The 16,992-nt window shown below is 34.4% G+C and overlaps 2 protein-coding genes across 3 annotated transcripts; one reads left to right on the top strand and one right to left on the bottom strand.

Moving 5' to 3' along the window:
- The first annotated feature begins 1,465 nt into the window (after positions 1–1,465).
- LOC108193210 (phosphoinositide phospholipase C 2) lies at positions 1,466–10,502 on the top strand. Of its 2 annotated transcripts, none has more exons than XM_017359776.2 (9): positions 1,466–1,859; positions 8,038–8,234; positions 8,316–8,451; positions 8,556–8,801; positions 8,890–9,128; positions 9,253–9,370; positions 9,545–9,697; positions 9,813–9,899; positions 9,979–10,502. In XM_017359776.2, the coding sequence occupies exons 1-9, from the start codon at positions 1,542–1,544 to the stop codon at positions 10,270–10,272; spliced, it is 1,788 nt and encodes a 595-aa protein (XP_017215265.1). In that variant the 5' UTR covers positions 1,466–1,541; the 3' UTR covers positions 10,273–10,502. The 2 variants fall into 2 exon arrangements, with proteins under 2 accessions (XP_017215265.1, XP_017215267.1); XM_017359778.2 differs by having other exon boundaries at positions 1,467–1,859; positions 8,893–9,128.
- Positions 10,503–10,837: 335 nt separating this feature from the next.
- LOC108195285 (rhodanese-like domain-containing protein 10) lies at positions 10,838–11,777 on the bottom strand. The gene is made up of 2 exons (XM_017362243.2): positions 11,298–11,777; positions 10,838–11,076 (listed from the first exon to the last, which is right to left on the bottom strand). The coding sequence occupies exons 1-2, from the start codon at positions 11,738–11,740 to the stop codon at positions 10,875–10,877; spliced, it is 645 nt and encodes a 214-aa protein (XP_017217732.1). The 5' UTR covers positions 11,741–11,777; the 3' UTR covers positions 10,838–10,874.
- Positions 11,778–16,992: the final 5,215 nt, after the last annotated feature.

The raw sequence follows: 16,992 nt of genomic DNA, 5'->3' as shown, positions 1-16,992 counted from the left end.
AGATAGTGGAGGAAAGTAGTGGGTGTAATAGTAGTTTTTATTGTTAAATATGAGATAGTATAGGAAGATAGTGGGTGTAATGATGGGAAAAACTTACTCCCTCCATCCCATATTGAGTGAGCTGGTTTGACTTTCACGGAGATTAAGAAAAAGATAGTAAGTTTAGTTGAAAAGTGGGTAAAGTGGTGGGACCTATCAATATTTAATACTCCCTCCGTCCCTAAATACTTTTCCCGTTTGCCTTTATCACGTTTGCCAACACATACTTTCTATCATTAATATCTTTAATTTCGTATTAGTATTAAATATAAAAATTTCACCGTATTAAAGTACTCGTAAATACGAATCCAACAAGATCACTCATGACTATATTTCGTCTTATAGATTAGACGTAAATAAGTAATTTGTCTCATGTCATAAACAGTCCCGACATATGAAAGGGGAAACGTTTAAAGAAACAGAGGGAGTAATAGATTTGAGATAGTGAAGGAAGATAATGGGTGTAATAGTGTTTATATTATTATAGAATGGAGATAGTTGAAGAAAGTAGTGCGTGTAATAGTGAAAAGTAGTGTTCAAAAATAGTAAGTATGATAGGTTCATTATTTTTGGTACGTCCCAAAAAGTAATAAGGGTCATATAAAATGGGACGGAGGGAGTGCTATTTATAGTAATGTAAAGAAATGAGAGAGACATCCCAAAATAGTAACTGTAAAGAAATGAAAGGGACAGAGGGAGTAATACATAATACATTTGATTAATACAACATAAGCTTAGGTTCTGTTTGAGAGTACCGTTAAAAATTACTATGCTGTTGTAGAAATCAGATAACTCTTTGGTAATTTTTTGATATTTGCTTATTTTGAGTTATGATATAAAAAAAATAATGTTTTTGGTGAGACTTGATAATGAAATCAGTAACAGCTTTTTGAAAAAGCTGAAAAGCAGCTTTTTCTAAAAACATGGGAGAACCTGCTTTTTCTAAAAGGAGTTTTTCAGCTAAAAGCTACTGTTCAGAAAAGTTGTATTTAATTTCGGTTTTTCTGTGGTGTGCCCATCTGCACACACTAAGCGCTAACTTTCATGAGTATGGTGCATTTTTATTGGTCCTCCAATCATAAATATGAATGACCCCTTTCATTTACATCAAGTCCACCAATAAAAAACCATCAAACTCATCAAATTTAGTGTTTATTGTGTGCTATCCATTTAATTTTACCAAACATTTTTTCACGGAAAAAAGTTCCTATTGCTGTTTGCAATCCGTGCATTACTCACTTGACTCACTTGACTCGGCACATGTCGTGTAATCGCCCTTTCAATTTCAATCATGTCATAACTCACAAATAACAGTTGATTTAATTACTCGGCCGATGAGTCATCTTCATATTCCAGTTTTTTTCTCCGGTTTACCCCACATAACATACACAACGTGTGTATATATAACATGCATTACAATACAACACATTATAAAGTCATAAACTTTCACAAGAGAAAAAAAACACACACAAACACACTATTTCCCTCTCATTTATAATAAGATGTCGAAGGAAAGTTACGGAGTCTGCTGGTGTTTCCGGCGGAAGTTCAAGCTTGGCACCGCGGAACCACCGCAAGAGATCAAAGAGTTGTTTGAAGTTTACTCGGAAAACGGAATCATGAGTACTGATAATTTAGTGAAGTTCATGACGGAAGTTCAGGGAGAAGACGAGATCACCGGCGAACACGTCGAATCCATAATGGAGGAAGCAAATCACAAACACCGCCACCTTCATCTCCACCACCGGAAAACTATGACTCTGGAAACTTTCTTCCGCTATCTAATCAGCGACACCAACTCTCCGCTCCTTCCTCCCAGGGTACGTTACATTTTATATATCGTATATATATATTTGTTTCGATATAATTTCAGTATTTGTTAAAATCGATTTTCCCTTTTCATGAACAAAGTAACAACTAGTGAAGATCTAAGGAATATTGGCCCTGACTTATTTTATTTGTAAGGAATAAGTTACTTGAATAAAATTTTGCTTGACTTTTTTTTTTTTTTTGAAACAAAATTTTGCTTGACTTATTCCTGTCTATACAAAATTAAACACCTGTTAAATATTTAATATAGAAAATATTAGATGATTGTATAAAATATAGTTTCATGATTTATTTTTAAAATTCTTTTTTTTTAACGTCCCGGTATTACTTTGGGGATGGGGCTAAAATTTCTATAAAATATAACTTTACAAATTCATAATTAAAAAAATGCTCCACTTTGCATAGGCCGACTGCACATAACACTACTCTTAATTAATACTCCCTCCGTCCCTCCCATTTCTTATCGAATGGGTTGGACACGGAGGTTAAGAAATATTAATAAAGTAGTGGAAAAGAGAAAGAAAAGTGGGTGAAGTAAAAGTAGTGGAGTAAAAATAGTGTGAAAAGGAAAGAAAAGTGGAAAAGTGGTGGGATGCATTGACTATTTTTGGTAAGTTTTGAAATGTAAAGAATTGGATGGGACATCCCAAAAAGGAAAGTGTAAAGAAATGGAAGGGACGGAGGGAGGGAGTATATATTAATATTAATTAGTAGGGTTTGTATAGTGTGTGCCCATGGGCACATGCTAAGCACTAACATTTATAAAATTGGAGTGATTTGATTGGTGTGGTTGTTGTAAATGCAAGGGGGCCATCATTATTAAAGAGTGTAAACCAATCAAAATCTCCCAAATTTATACTCCCTCCATCCCAAATTAGATGACCCTTTTGAGAAAAAAATATATCCCAAAATAGTTGAGCCTCTCTCTTTTCAATGCACTTTTATCAACAATCTTTCATATCTACCCTCTCTTATTTATCATTTCCAATGCACCATCTAACTACTCCCTCTGTTTTCAAATATTTGACGTTTGACTTTTTGGCACACGATTCTAAGAGCTTTGACTACATACTTAAAATTATTATTTTTTAAATTTTCCTTTTCTGAATAAAAATATTAATCTTATACTTTAATTCACAAAAAGAAAATTTTAAAAATATTAATTTTAGCTATGTGGTCAATGCACCTAAAGATGTGTGCACAAAAGTCAAACGTCAAATATTTGAAAACAGAGGGAGTAATATTATAGAAAGTCAAAACAATTAATATGGGCAGAGATGGAAAAATGAACAATCATTTAATACTTCTTAATATGTGTGAAATGAGCAAAAGGTTCATCTAATTTGGGATGGAGGGAGTAAGTTTTAGTGCTTAGTGTGTGCCCACACCATAGAAAAACCGTAATTAGTATCGGGAAAAAGAAGTCAAAAGTAATTATACTGATCATAACTCATTTAACCTGGAGGCTCCATCCACCCAACATAATTCATAAGTAGGACAAATTGGGGGTGATATTTCCCCCCTCTTATTTGTCGTTGTCGGTTTTGTTTTATAACGGCATGGTTTTGTCTTTGTTGACTTTTGGTACCTGTTCTTTATATTTAACCCCAGTGATTGATAAACAAGGCGCTTTACAGATGTTCGTCATTTCTGGTTATTTTAATTTAACAAACCCGAACCTTTATTTCACTTCAACGTCACATAAGTGTTTGGCTAAGAGGTTTTCATAATTCGAATAAGCAAGTTATTTAACCGATCTTTGAACGAGTTAAATATAAAAAAATTTGAATTAAATTAGTTGGGTTAGAATTTTGATAAATTTTAATCTAATCCAACCCAACATATATTATGTATTAATGAGCTATACTACTAGTCTACTACTTGAATTAACGTTAAGATTTTTTTGATATTATTATGTTACACACTGAAATTGTGAATCATATTTAATATCACGATGTTTTACTTGTGTAACGTAATTTAGTTTTGTAGATTATAGTGTATTGGATTTTACAAATATGATGATCAACTATACAATTACATACTATATTAAGTTGTCAGTGATTTTGATTCTCGGACTCCTAGAGTCATTTTATCACTTACGAACAACTCCAAATATGTGTTATACTAAGGGGTGATATTGTATCATGATTTTTAATGACTTTTATTGATTTTTAAATTCTGTGTATATTTAATTAAGATTTTTAAATACTCTTTAAAAGTAAAGAGGTATTGTATCAGGATTTTTAAAAAGTTTTTCAAAATTTGAGATATTGAATTACAACTTTTAAAGAGTTATTAAAAATCGTTGTTATTCAATATATCAATGACTTGGGTGGAAATATATAATTGATAGACTTTTAATGACTTTCTATGGAAAATTGTATATATTTTTTCAGAAAATTGTCAGGACATTATTGTCAAGATTTGACATGACTTTATCTTCCCATAATTAACCAGTCGCTCCAAGCTAGGGTTCATCCTTTGTGAAAACAGTAGTGTAATTGAGTTGCTTTAATAACATTCTTCGGGCCGTTGCATAAAGAAAACGAAAATCTTGAACTCACGTTTGGATATCTGGTGAAACCAGGCATTGAACATAAGTAGCTGCTTCATAACATAACACCCAATACAGTTGATCCGTTACACCTGGGGCTGGTAATTTCGGGTTTCGGGTCAGGTAGACAGTCGCGGGTCGAAAATTTTACTCGACCCGAAATTTTAATGGGTCAGAATACCCAACAGGAACAGGACCCGCACTACCCGTGGGTAACCCGAACCCGACCCGAAATATAATATTTATTAATAAATATATTTTTAAATAATAAATAAATATTAGTTTGATTCAAATAAATTAATTTATATTAAATTAAATAAATAATTTTTATTAAATTTAATTAATAAATATTAAAAAAATAATATAAATATATGTATTTTATATAAATATATAATATTTATATTATATATTAATTTTCAGGTAATTTCGGATCAATTTCGGGTCAATTTTGGGTAACCCGATATATATTTATATTATATATTAATTTTTCGGGTAACTTTATTTAAATTAATAAAGTTAGATAAAAAACACAAAGTGAAATAAATAATACATAAGATATTATAGTCGAAGGGCTGCAAAACAGAGATAGATTATGTAAACATAGTATGATAACAATATTGGTGGTTACTGATATAGCTCTTATAGTTAAATATGATGAGTGAAAAACACATAGCTCTTATAGTTAAATATGATGAGTGAAAAACACATAATCCTCGAATCCTAAAATCCGTAAAATTATGGTATCAAAAGTGAATACAAAAATCCGATACAAGGTCGCAATTAACATTATGTTTATAAATATGATTTAATAAACAGTATTATAATATATATATATATATATATATATATATATATATATATATATATATATATAATATTACAGTAATAATACCTTGTACTCGATTTTGTAGTCGCCAGATTTGAGAACATACGCCCAACTTGGGTTATAAGAGAAGATCCAGAGGGTATAACAAAAAGTTCATAGGGTAGAGGGCTTCAGAGAGACTATTTATAATTTAAATAAAAGTCTATTAAAGTATTTGAAAGTCATAAATTTGTAAAAAAAAAGTCTGTTAAAGTTTTTAAAAGTCATTGTTGTCAAGGAACCAGTTACTCTAAAACCTCAAGGTGTTAGAGAATGACCCTTTCCAGGATCTTATATTCTCACATTCCCCCTCACTAGAGAATGATCCTGGAAGGTGTTAGAGAATGGCCCTTTCCAAGATCTTATATTTTAAGTCCTCTGCCAACTTAGCTCTGATACAATGTCAAGGAACCAGTTACTCTAAAACCTCAAGGTGTTAGAGAATGGCTCTTTCCAGGATCTTATATTCTAACAATTGTCTTAGGAGTCATGATTTGTTTTTTGAAATCTTAAGAAGTCAACAAGACTCATTAAAAGTTCATAAAATCCGTTAAAATCATCCTCACAAAATTTGTCATTAAAAGTCATGATACAATACCAGCCCCTAAATCTTATTTTATATTTGACATGACCAACTCGATCAAATTGAATCAACGCGACCCGACTTTAATAAAGTTTACATTGGATTTAATTTTTATAAAACCGACCTAATTGTATGTGGGTTACTGAATTGTTTGTAATCCGCCCAACTCGAAACCGACCTAATTAGATTGGGGTGGTAATGATTGTATAAATTTAAATTTTATCCACACCCTCTAAATTTAATATCTTTATATCGGTTTAATTTGTTTGAACATTTATACGGCAAGAATAGTAATGGTTTATTGTCAAATCAATTCATTACGATGGACCATCTATTAAAGACCGATTTGGGCGTCAAATCAAATATAAGTGATTACTGCCCGTAGCTCTTTATTGGTATATTTTGAGGATGACACCGACACACACTTAAATATTTATTTCTTAATAGATTTTAATTTATTTTCAAGAATTTTTATGAATAAGATATTTAAATTTTTATTTAGGAAAAAAATTAACAATTATAATTTACAAAAGTATTAAAGCGTATGTTGAGCAGTAAAAAAAGTATAAAATGAGCGGGAAATGTGCGGAACCTCTAACAATACTACCATATATAGCAATTGTTTGACTTGACGTATAAAATATTTACTTCTTATAAGTGATAAGTTATTCATGAAGTCAAAATTTTAATATTTTTGAAGTTTACAATTTATTAGATATAAATTAATATATAACAAGAATCAAGTTCTATAGAGACCATGTAAATATCATAAATAATTTTTATACATTTTTGTAAAGACAAATTTCGAGAAAAAAAATAACCAAATAAATTAATATTTTTAAATTATCTTATTCTGACTTATAAGCTAGCTTATAACTTCTTTGCGATTCTAATTTATAAATGGGAATATTTGACATAATCCTTGTAATTGTTATTTATAGTAAGTATTTAATTTTTTTTTAGGTGAGGATTCCGGGTGTTGGAGATACCCTAATGTGAGCATCCGGTTTAGTAACCGAAAAATAAAAATAATATTGATTCAGTTAGTCGATATTTATATTTCAGTTCGATGGTTTTTCTAATCGTGATTTACCGGATTTTTATATACTCTATAAACAAATTATTATTTTAGTTGATAATATAAATATTACTTGCCTATAAGAATAAGACATAACAAAAACATGTTATGCACCAACTGGTAGGGGCGAGCAGGAAAAACCGAAACCGCAAAAAAAACCTAAAAAAACCGAAAAACCACACCGAAAAAAACCAAACCGCAAATAAAACCGAAAATAACCGAGATAAAAAACCGAAATTAGTGGTGCGGTTTTATTTTCGGTTTTATGCTAAAACCGCACCGAAATTAACCGAACCGAAATATATATATATATATATATATATATTTAATATATATATATATATATATTAATAATAGTAATAAAACACCTTAGTCATTTTTAAACTTCACATCTAATTTTGTATGGAGGTTCTTCTTCCATACTTGCATACTTGCTTAGTCACTTAAATAACCGGGCACCCAAATATTTGGAGGAGCGCTTGATCGAAAATTAGGGCTATTGTGATTTGCCACAAAGCAGAAATATTTCTGTTGTTAATCTGCTAATCAAATTTTATTATGAAACCTATTCTACTTTTTTTATTTATGTATTTTTTGAAAACTTTTTATTTGAATTTCATGATTAGTTGATTTTGGGTAATTTTATTGACTTGACATCATCTAATTTCTTGTCAAAATACATATCTTTTAGTTTTTATTGTGTATTAAGGTTTTTAGATGAAAGTATGTAATGTTTCCTATATCCTCATATAGAAACAATAGTAAATAGTAACCGAACATATTGTACATGTTCATGAAAATTTTACATTTTTTTAAAAATATCATTATGCACAAGAGTAGCAAATAATAGTGGAAAAAATATCATTATGACCTTAGATGTTTGAAAGCTTGGCTTGGTTTCTCTAGAGTAGAGTTTGTTGTATCAGTATCAGTCGTCGTCATGACCTATTCTACATCTTCGTTTATGCTCATCTATATCTCTTCAACTGCACCAAAATTGACCTCATATGTCATTTACAAATTGAAAAAACCCGGCAAAGCTTTGATGTGTATGTTTTTTTAAGAACTTCAGTTTATTAATTACACAGGTACATCATGACATGACAGCCCCCGTGTCACACTATTACATATATACCGGCCACAATTCATATCTAACAGGAAATCAACTGAGCAGCAATTGCAGCGATGCCCCAATCATAGATGCTCTGCACAGAGGTGTGAGAGTGATTGAACTGGATATGTGGCCTAATTCTACCAAAGATAATGTCCACATTCTGCATGGAGGGTGAGTAGTAGTACTAATATGCACTCACTTCTTTTCATTGGTTTCTCTTCACATTCTCTATTTCTCATTTTATACATGCAGGACACTGACGACGCCTGTGGAACTACTGAAATGTCTGAAATCTATCAAAGAACATGCTTTTGTGGCATCCGAATATCCTGTCGTACTAACCCTAGAAGATCATCTTACTCCTAAACTTCAAGCTGTAGTTGCCAAGGTTAGTTCATGCATCACAGAAATTTATGAGAAATCACTCAATGATGTTGAGCAGGACAACATCTTTCTTTTTTTGGGCTTGTAACCCCATATCTGCGATTTCAGATGGTCACTGAGACATTTGGAGATTTACTGTTTACATCCAAGTCAGAAAGCTTTCCAGAGTTTCCTTCCCCCGAATCATTGAAGAAAAAAATTATTATTTCAACCAAACCTCCAAAGGAGTATCTTGCGAGTGATAGTGTGAAAGTTGCACAAAGTGATATTCAGAAGGGTGATAATTCTTTCGAGGAAAAGGGCTGGGGAACAGAAGTTTCGGATATGAAATCAGAATTTGAAGGCTTTGATAGGGTATACTATATTCTTTTAGGTATATAGTTGCATTTCGGTAACTAGTCATTTCCATTTCCTGCTATCATATGAATTTCAAATTTGACAGCAGAAGTATGAAGTAGAGGATGCAGAAAGTCCCTTGGAGGATGATCCCAAAGATAGGAATGCCAACACGAAGCAAAATGCTGATCCTGAGTATAAACATTTGATTGCAATCCGTGCAAGGAAGCGAAAAGGAGGAATCAAGGATTGGTTTCATGACGATCCTTCTTCAGCCACAAGGATCAGTTTGAGGGAACACAATTTGGAACATGCTGTTATAAATCATGGAGCAGATGTTATCCGGTAAGTCGGTTACTAGACATTTGCAAGTGAAACATTTTTACCTGCTTGATACTGGTTGTTCATGCTTCTTCGGAAAAAATACTACTCTCTGCTTTTAATGACTTTCTTTTTGAGTTTTCTTCAGGTTTACTCGAAGAAATCTGCTTAGAATATTTCCAAAAGGTTCACGGGTTGATTCATCGAATTACAATCCACTAATCGGATGGATGCATGGAACACAAATGGTTGCATTCAACATGCAGGTTTTCGCATGCTCTTAACTAATCAAAGCAAACTTATGAAGATACTATTCTATATAATAAATAATCAGTACTTGTCTATAATTATTCCTAATATCTAGCGTTATCTGTCAAACACATGATGATCTGACCTTGTGCCAAGTGAGTGGTACTGAACACTAGTGTACTCTGCAACAGGGGCACGGGAGACCACTTTGGCTGATGCAGGGCTTGTTTCGAGCCAATGGCGGGTGTGGTTATGTGAAAAAACCAGAAATTCTACTGAAGGATGGTCCAGACAATGAGGTTTTTGACCCCAAGAAGAAATTACAAGTAAAACAAACTCTGAAGGTGGGTAAATATTTTCAGAAAAATACATTTATATCATTATTCTGTTGCTTTTACCCGACACTTGGCAGCACTATTATTCCGACTGATATTCCTATAACCTTCAATCAAATTTCAGGTTAAGATATTCATGGGAGAAGGCTGGCATTTAGACTTCAAGCGCACTCACTTTGACCTATATTCACCACCAGATTTCTATGTGAAGGTATCAACAATGCACACTTCCTAGCAATATTTTGGTCTGTTTAATACAAGGTTTTAATTTTAGAAATTGATACAAACAGATAGGAATTGCCGGGGTTCCTGCTGATTCAGTTATGAAGAAAACAAAGATAATAGAAGACAATTGGATACCAACATGGAATGAGGAGTTTGAGTTTCCCTTAACAGTTCCGGAATTGGCACTGCTTCGAATAGAAGTACATGAGTATGACATGTCAGAGAAGGATGATTTTGGAGGGCAGACATGTCTACCTATGTCAGAGTTGAAAACAGGAATTCGAGCCGTTGCTCTTCATGACGAGAAAGGGGACAAATACAAATCTGTGAAGCTACTCGCCCGTTTTGAATACGTTTGATATGAATCCTCCATTAACATTATTTGTGTTTCTTGTGATAAGTCTTCCGCAACATTTTTTGTGTGTTCTTGAGTGCATTTTTATGGTTTCTATATTCTTCTGATTCTCAATAGCACTGTGAATCGGAACTACAATGCATATACTCTATGAACTGTGAGTGATAAATAAACTGAATGAGCATACTCTGGCTTGCTCACTCTTAATGGCTCAGAATGCCGATTTTTTTTTAATACTAATATTTAATGTACAAAGTGGGTGTAGTTGGAGAAAGTAGTGAGTGTAGTTAAATTTCTATAATATAAAATTTACTATTTTTGGAATGTATACAATTGAGCAGGACGTCTCAAAAAAAAAATTGTATAGAAATGAATGGGACATAGAGAGAATATGTTATAAGAATAATAGAGGTATTTGAAGATAAGTTGTGATGAAAAGGATATGGATATGGACATGGACAGGCCAGCCAAAGAGTATTCTACAGTGTTCTAATTTCTTTCTGGGATGCCGGACTGATCTATATAAACAAGAATGCAAAGAATAAAATCTCAACCTGGAAGTAGTAAAATGAAGGAAGGAGCTTAACAAGTTTATTGTGAACAAAATCAATTGTCTTTGCCAACAGCTTGTAGTAGAATAAGAATTTGAAGGAAGTAGTAAGAGACACCGCCTATGGTAGCATACTGCAATTTCTCAGTCCCTTGAATGTCTGCGAAATCTCCATCCACTGAACGGTTGAATCCTCCAACTAACCATCCTAGATTCTTGTATCCTGCCCCATAAAGCTTCGAAACAGCCATCAGTGACCTGCACATATCACCAAGAACATAAGTAGTTTCATCTCAGCTCAGTGGCTAAGTGCTCATCTTCATCAAGCTAATCATAGATAATTAGTGGCTAAGTGGTGAGTTTATCCTCTGTTGTTTCGGGATACCCGGGTTCGACTCTGACTCGTATTAGAAAAGATACTTATTTGTAAGACATACAAGCCTAAATTGTCAAAAAGAAAAAGAAAAAAAGATGATTACCTCAAGCCTTCTCCACAGGACACAAGAAGCTTAGTATCCTTATCACTGACCAAGCCCTCAACTTGAGCAAGAAAGCCAGGATTAATCATAGTAAAATACTGACCAGTCCAAAGACCAATGTAGCCAAAATGAACCCACTTCTTCAGCAGAGTCACAATGCTATTATCCATGTCCTGAACAAAAAGGGGGGCATGCAATGAGCCAGTAACACGAGCCTTCTCTCTCTCCCACTCGGGTCTTATATCCAACATCATGTACTCTTCAGTTTTCATCAACTTAGCCGCTTCTTTGGCCTCCACTGCCCTGACCTTGCCGGACTGGATCAGTTCCTTGCCGGAAACGGCTTCTACTCTGAAACCTGATGCCCGCAGATGAGTTGGGGGACCACTGCTTCTCAGTTGATGGAGTGTAAATGGATGAAGATGTTTTAGTTGAATTGCCATTATCTTTTCCTTTCTTATCTTTTCTGCAAACTTTTATACTGTACTACTATATTTCTCTCTTTTTCCCTTTTTTTCTGGATTTTCTTCATTTTCTTTAGATAAAATTAAAAAATAAAATAAAATTTGTTAAATCGGCGTTCGAGCTAGCTTGCGCTCACTTCGACTAATCCTGTTAGGCTAATAGCACACTCATACCCAAGCATGGTAGCCTACTTACTTCTGGAGTGCACAGGAAATCGAATTCGTGACCTCAAGGGAGTAATTCTTAAGCCTTAAAAAAATAATTTTTTTTAGATTTGTCTTGACACACATAAACAACTACCTAAATATTTTCTTTAAAGGCAAACTAATAAATTCTTTTTAGTTAAGTAACAAATATTAATACATTAGAATATCATTATTTGTAAAATTAGAGCTAAAAAATAATCCCTAATTATTACTTCGTTTGTCCCTCTCATTTCCTTTACAGTTTTTTAGCGGTAATCGGCACGTATTTTAAGTCGCATATAAAATGTAATTTCATTACTTATTTTTTTATATAAAAATCTAAACCCTTATTCAAAAGAAAAAAGTTCAAAATAATTTGTCAAATTATATTTTATTTATTTTTTATAAGAATATTAAAATACGTGATAAGCTCTCGTTCATAAATGTAACCAATTGAGACGGAGCGACAGAGTAACTAAAAATGATTGCTAATATAACTCATGGGCACATATTAAAAAATCTTAATAATTACTGATTTTAGTACACCTATGTCATATTTTACGTGAAATTATCCTTTTTTGTTGTTTCTATGATAAGAATAAACAAAACTTGATAATCTGGGATTCTGGGTATTTGCAGGAGGACGACCAGCGCTAATAATAATAATATACTCTCAAGGAAGTGAACAGTCGGCGATTTAAAATTTAAATTTCAAATTTCACAACGGGCAATCGGAGCCGGCACGACGGTGTCTTTACCGGATGGACAAGGGAGGAAAGAGATCTCACAAACTTCTTCTGGGCACATACAGGATGGAAAAAAGATATTGGAGAGACTTAATGTAGGCGATACGAAAGCAATCATTAAGGCATTGGAACAAATCCATTGGAGTAGTATTGAAGAAGCAAGACAAAACGTCCAGGGTAATACTGATACTCGAAAGACATTCAAAGAAGTCTTGAGAAATTCCGAGCATATAAAGGATAGGAAAGGACCTAAGGAAGCATCGGCAAAAGAAAATCAAGGAGATTGGATAAGGGTAACACAAAAAAAGAAACGAAGCCAAAAGCAAATGGGCAGGGATAGAGAAGCCACTATTATATTCCTTCACGTCATTCCAGAGATGACTACGGGAAAGGAAATATGAAGTCTATTTCAGGCATGTGGAAAGATACTAGACATTATATTGCCAAAGAAAAGGGACAAAAATGGCAAGAGAATTGGTTTTGTTCGCACAACTTGCGAAAGAGAAGCGGAGTAGTCATGAGTAACGCGAAAATGGACAGGAAACTAGGTTGCAAGATTAAGATGTTAGTGAATGCCAAAAAAGATGACTCAAGGATACCTGATGCATACAAGAGAAATGAGTTCCTATCGCGTACAGGTGGTTCATGGCAAAAAAAAACTCCGAAAGCAGAAGGTGTTGATTTTGGGAAGAAACTTATCGAGTTCACCGAAATGGAAGTAGACGAGGATGTGGAAAAAGCACTCAATAAGTGCAAGATAGGATTTACTTGGTTTGTTGAAAATGCAGAGAACTTACAATATAAACTGCGGGACATTGGGCTAGTTAAATACAAGGTCACCTCCCTTTCAGACAGAAAGTTCCTCATAAGAAAGGATAAAGCAGATAGCTGGGATGATTTGAAAAATACGGATCTATCAGTGTAGTTCTGCAAAATAAAGACATTCGAAGACTCAGATAACATCATAACTAGAGTTGCGTGGTTGGAGTGAAGAGGCCTCCCTATGCCAGCATGGCTCGAGGAAAATTTGAAGGCATTTACAACCAGGTTAGGCTCCTGGTTAAGCTGGTCGTATCAGGACGACAAGCTAACGGGATTCTTCAATCCATGATATGTATTGACACCGCAAGAACAAATCTCATAGAGGAACTGCTAACCGTGCTCTATAAAGGCAAACAAATTCAAATAGAGTTCATAGAAATTGAAGATCTCAGTTACCTTGCTGGGAAAATTTTGCCAATGGAATTCTCAAATGGAGCACCTAATGAGAATAGTCAGGACGAGTCTCTCAGTAAAAGAGAATCTTTGAAGGAAGGGTCTCATAGGGTGCACAAAGACTCAAATGATCAAGAAAATGAATCCTGTGTCAATAATGAGAATCATTCATCGCCCATCAACAAGAGAGATGTTAATAGCCCAAACTCAAAAAAAAATCAACTTGTAGTCCTTGCAGAATTTCAAACCAACTAGAAAATCATCAATTACTCTCCCGCGGATAGGCTCACAAATCAGGTCCTAAGGCCTCATCTAGTTTAGAGACTGATTCCATTGATGTGCAGGACGACGATACTTTAACAAAATCGGAAATCTGCCAATTGACTCGTGATACGAGCTCACACTCAACTTTATGCTTAGAAATCAACAATAAACTTAAAGTCAAGAGCAAAAGGGGAAGACCATGTAAGGCTAAGTAGAGGATCAGGAACCCATTCGAAATTGGAGGAAAATTCAAATATAGAATGGGTAGAGGAAGAGGGAAGAAAGGCGTATCTGAACCGGGATTAAATTAGAATGCATCCCAAGATATGCGGATGATACCAGCAAATGTAGTGGGGAACTCTGTCAAAGAAGCATTGGTACTCAGCAGTGTAGAATAATGGTATTGGAGATAAATGGAAGCAGGGAAGACGCAATGAAAGCAATTGTGCAACAGATAGACTCCGGAGAGCTATAAATTAGTACGTAAAATTACTCAGTTATTAGATAGATATAACAAATAATGGATAAGATCAAGATATTGTCATGGAATATCAGAGGTATAAATAATAGCATAGCTCAAAGGAATCTGAGAAAGTTTGTTGGGCTTCATGAAATTGAATTTGTCTGCATTCAAGAGACTAAATGTGAAGATTAGTGCAACAAGTTAGGCAACCCAGTGTTAGATAAACATTTTTTTGGTTGTGTGCATCAGCCTTCCACATGATTATCAGGGGGCTAGTCACCTTTTGGGATATTAACCAATTCAACTGCCTAGCTATAGGACAGTCAAAAATTGGATATGGACAACCTTCAACCATCCGGATAGTAGCTGCAGGATACATATCGTGAATGTGTATAGCCCCCTAGATTGGATCAAAAAAGACAGTTATGGAAAGACCTCAAAGATATTCTTGCTTGTATAGACACAGAGGCAATTTGCGTTCTGGGTGATTTCAACTGCATAAGGTCTGCTAGTGAAAAGCAGAACTGTGAGTACAGGAGAATTGACATGGCGGAATTTAATGAATTACTGTCAGATTGTAATCTGCTAGACATAGTTCCTTGCAACACAAATTTACATGGATTGGTCCTGATGGGAAGAAGAGTAGATTGGACAGAATATTGATCAATGACATTTGATCAAGGGACAATATTTGGAAAGCAAAAGCATTATGCAGAAAACATTCAGACCACAAACCACTAATGCTATATAGTGAGGAGGACAATTGGGGGTCCTAAGCCCTTTAAAGTTTTCAACTTCCATTTGAACGAGGATCTAAATGGGTGAAGGCAAATATCCGTCAATCTCTGAAGACGATAAAAACCTTAATCAAGTCCTCAGCTCAGAAGGAAAACTCTCACTTAAAGTCGAAAATAAATGAACTGGAATGCAAAAAAGCATCATTGGAAGATTGCATGGTATAATTTTATTAACTCAAGTATCAAACTTTTGTTAAAAATATCGGCGTCAAGGTTGGCTAGTCAAATGGAAGTACTCATTAGCGATACTCAGTCCGGATTCATCAAAGGGAGACAACCTTCAGAAAGTATTCCAACAGCAAAGGAGGTAATACATTCAATTCGGGTCAAAAATTTCAAAGGCATGGTCTTGAAATTAGATTTTGAAAAGGCTTTCGACTCAGTAAGGTGGGAATTTTTGAGGGAAGTGTTAAAGGCGATGAACTTTGATCTCAAATGGATTTCTTGGATTCACGCAATCCTCTCAACAACAAGGATATCTGTTCTAGTCAACGGCTCTCCCGCGAAAGAATTCTCGCCTTCAAGAGGGCTAAGGCAGGGGGACCCTATTTCTCCGTTGCTGTACAACTTGGTTGGTAAAGCATTACACTCCATGTTTAACACAGCAGCAGACGAAGGCGTCTTGAAAGGTCTTCTCTTAGGCAAGCGATCCAAACAAATTACTCACCTCCAATATGCCGATGATACCGTCATTTTTATAGACAACAACACTGACTCAATTGAAGGAGTCAAATCAGTTCTTTAAACCTTTCAGCTCATCTCAGGGTTAAAAATAAATTATGATAAGAGTGTTCTTTACTCCTCAAAGAATACGAAGCACATTCTCGCTGAAGGAGCTAAGATTCTTAACTGTAAAGCAGGCACCTGGCCGATGAAGTATTTAGGAATTCCACTTGGCTCCTCCTCAAAAAGAAAGTTATTTTGGACCCCCCCTGATTAGCAGGATCCATCAAAAGCTCTCAAGCTGGAAATCTAAAATCTAAACCAGGCTGGCAGACTAGTAATGGTCAAGTTTGTTATAGACAGTATTCCTACTCATTGGCTGAATTTACATCTACTCCCATCTTCAGTCCTCGCCCAAATTAGAAAAAATCAGAAGAAATTTCATTTGGGGTCACTTGAATAATCCAAATTGCAAGGGCAAGAAAATGCACTTGATTTCTTGGAGAAAAGTGTGCAGGCCTAAACCGTAAGGAGGACTGAGACTAGTTCCCTTCAAGGTCAAAAATTTAGCTCTCTTAGGTAGGTGGTTCTACAAATGGACAAGGGATCGGCACAAAAGTTGGAATGTGTGGCTAAGAGACAAATACGACAGTTCCAAGCATGCACACTTAAAAGAGATATCAAAAAATAGGAATCTGTCTGATAGTATGAGGGATATTTGCAAAGTTTTTGAAGAACCTCTCTTCAAAAATCATCTGGGAAGTGGCAATTCAATGTGGAAAATCAGAAATGGGGAGAAGGCATTATTTTGGGAAGACTGTTGGGTGGAGAAAATCCCTCTCAAGTTTAAGTTCAGGAAACTCTATCAGATTTTAACCCTTAAAGAAAATTCAGTGC

This window comes from Daucus carota, chromosome 7 (assembly GCF_001625215.2).
Source record: "Daucus carota subsp. sativus chromosome 7, DH1 v3.0, whole genome shotgun sequence".
Classification (NCBI taxonomy): domain Eukaryota; kingdom Viridiplantae; phylum Streptophyta; class Magnoliopsida; order Apiales; family Apiaceae; genus Daucus; species Daucus carota.
The sequence above is the reverse complement of the archived record's forward strand: the minus strand, read 5'-3'. Positions and strand labels throughout refer to the sequence as shown.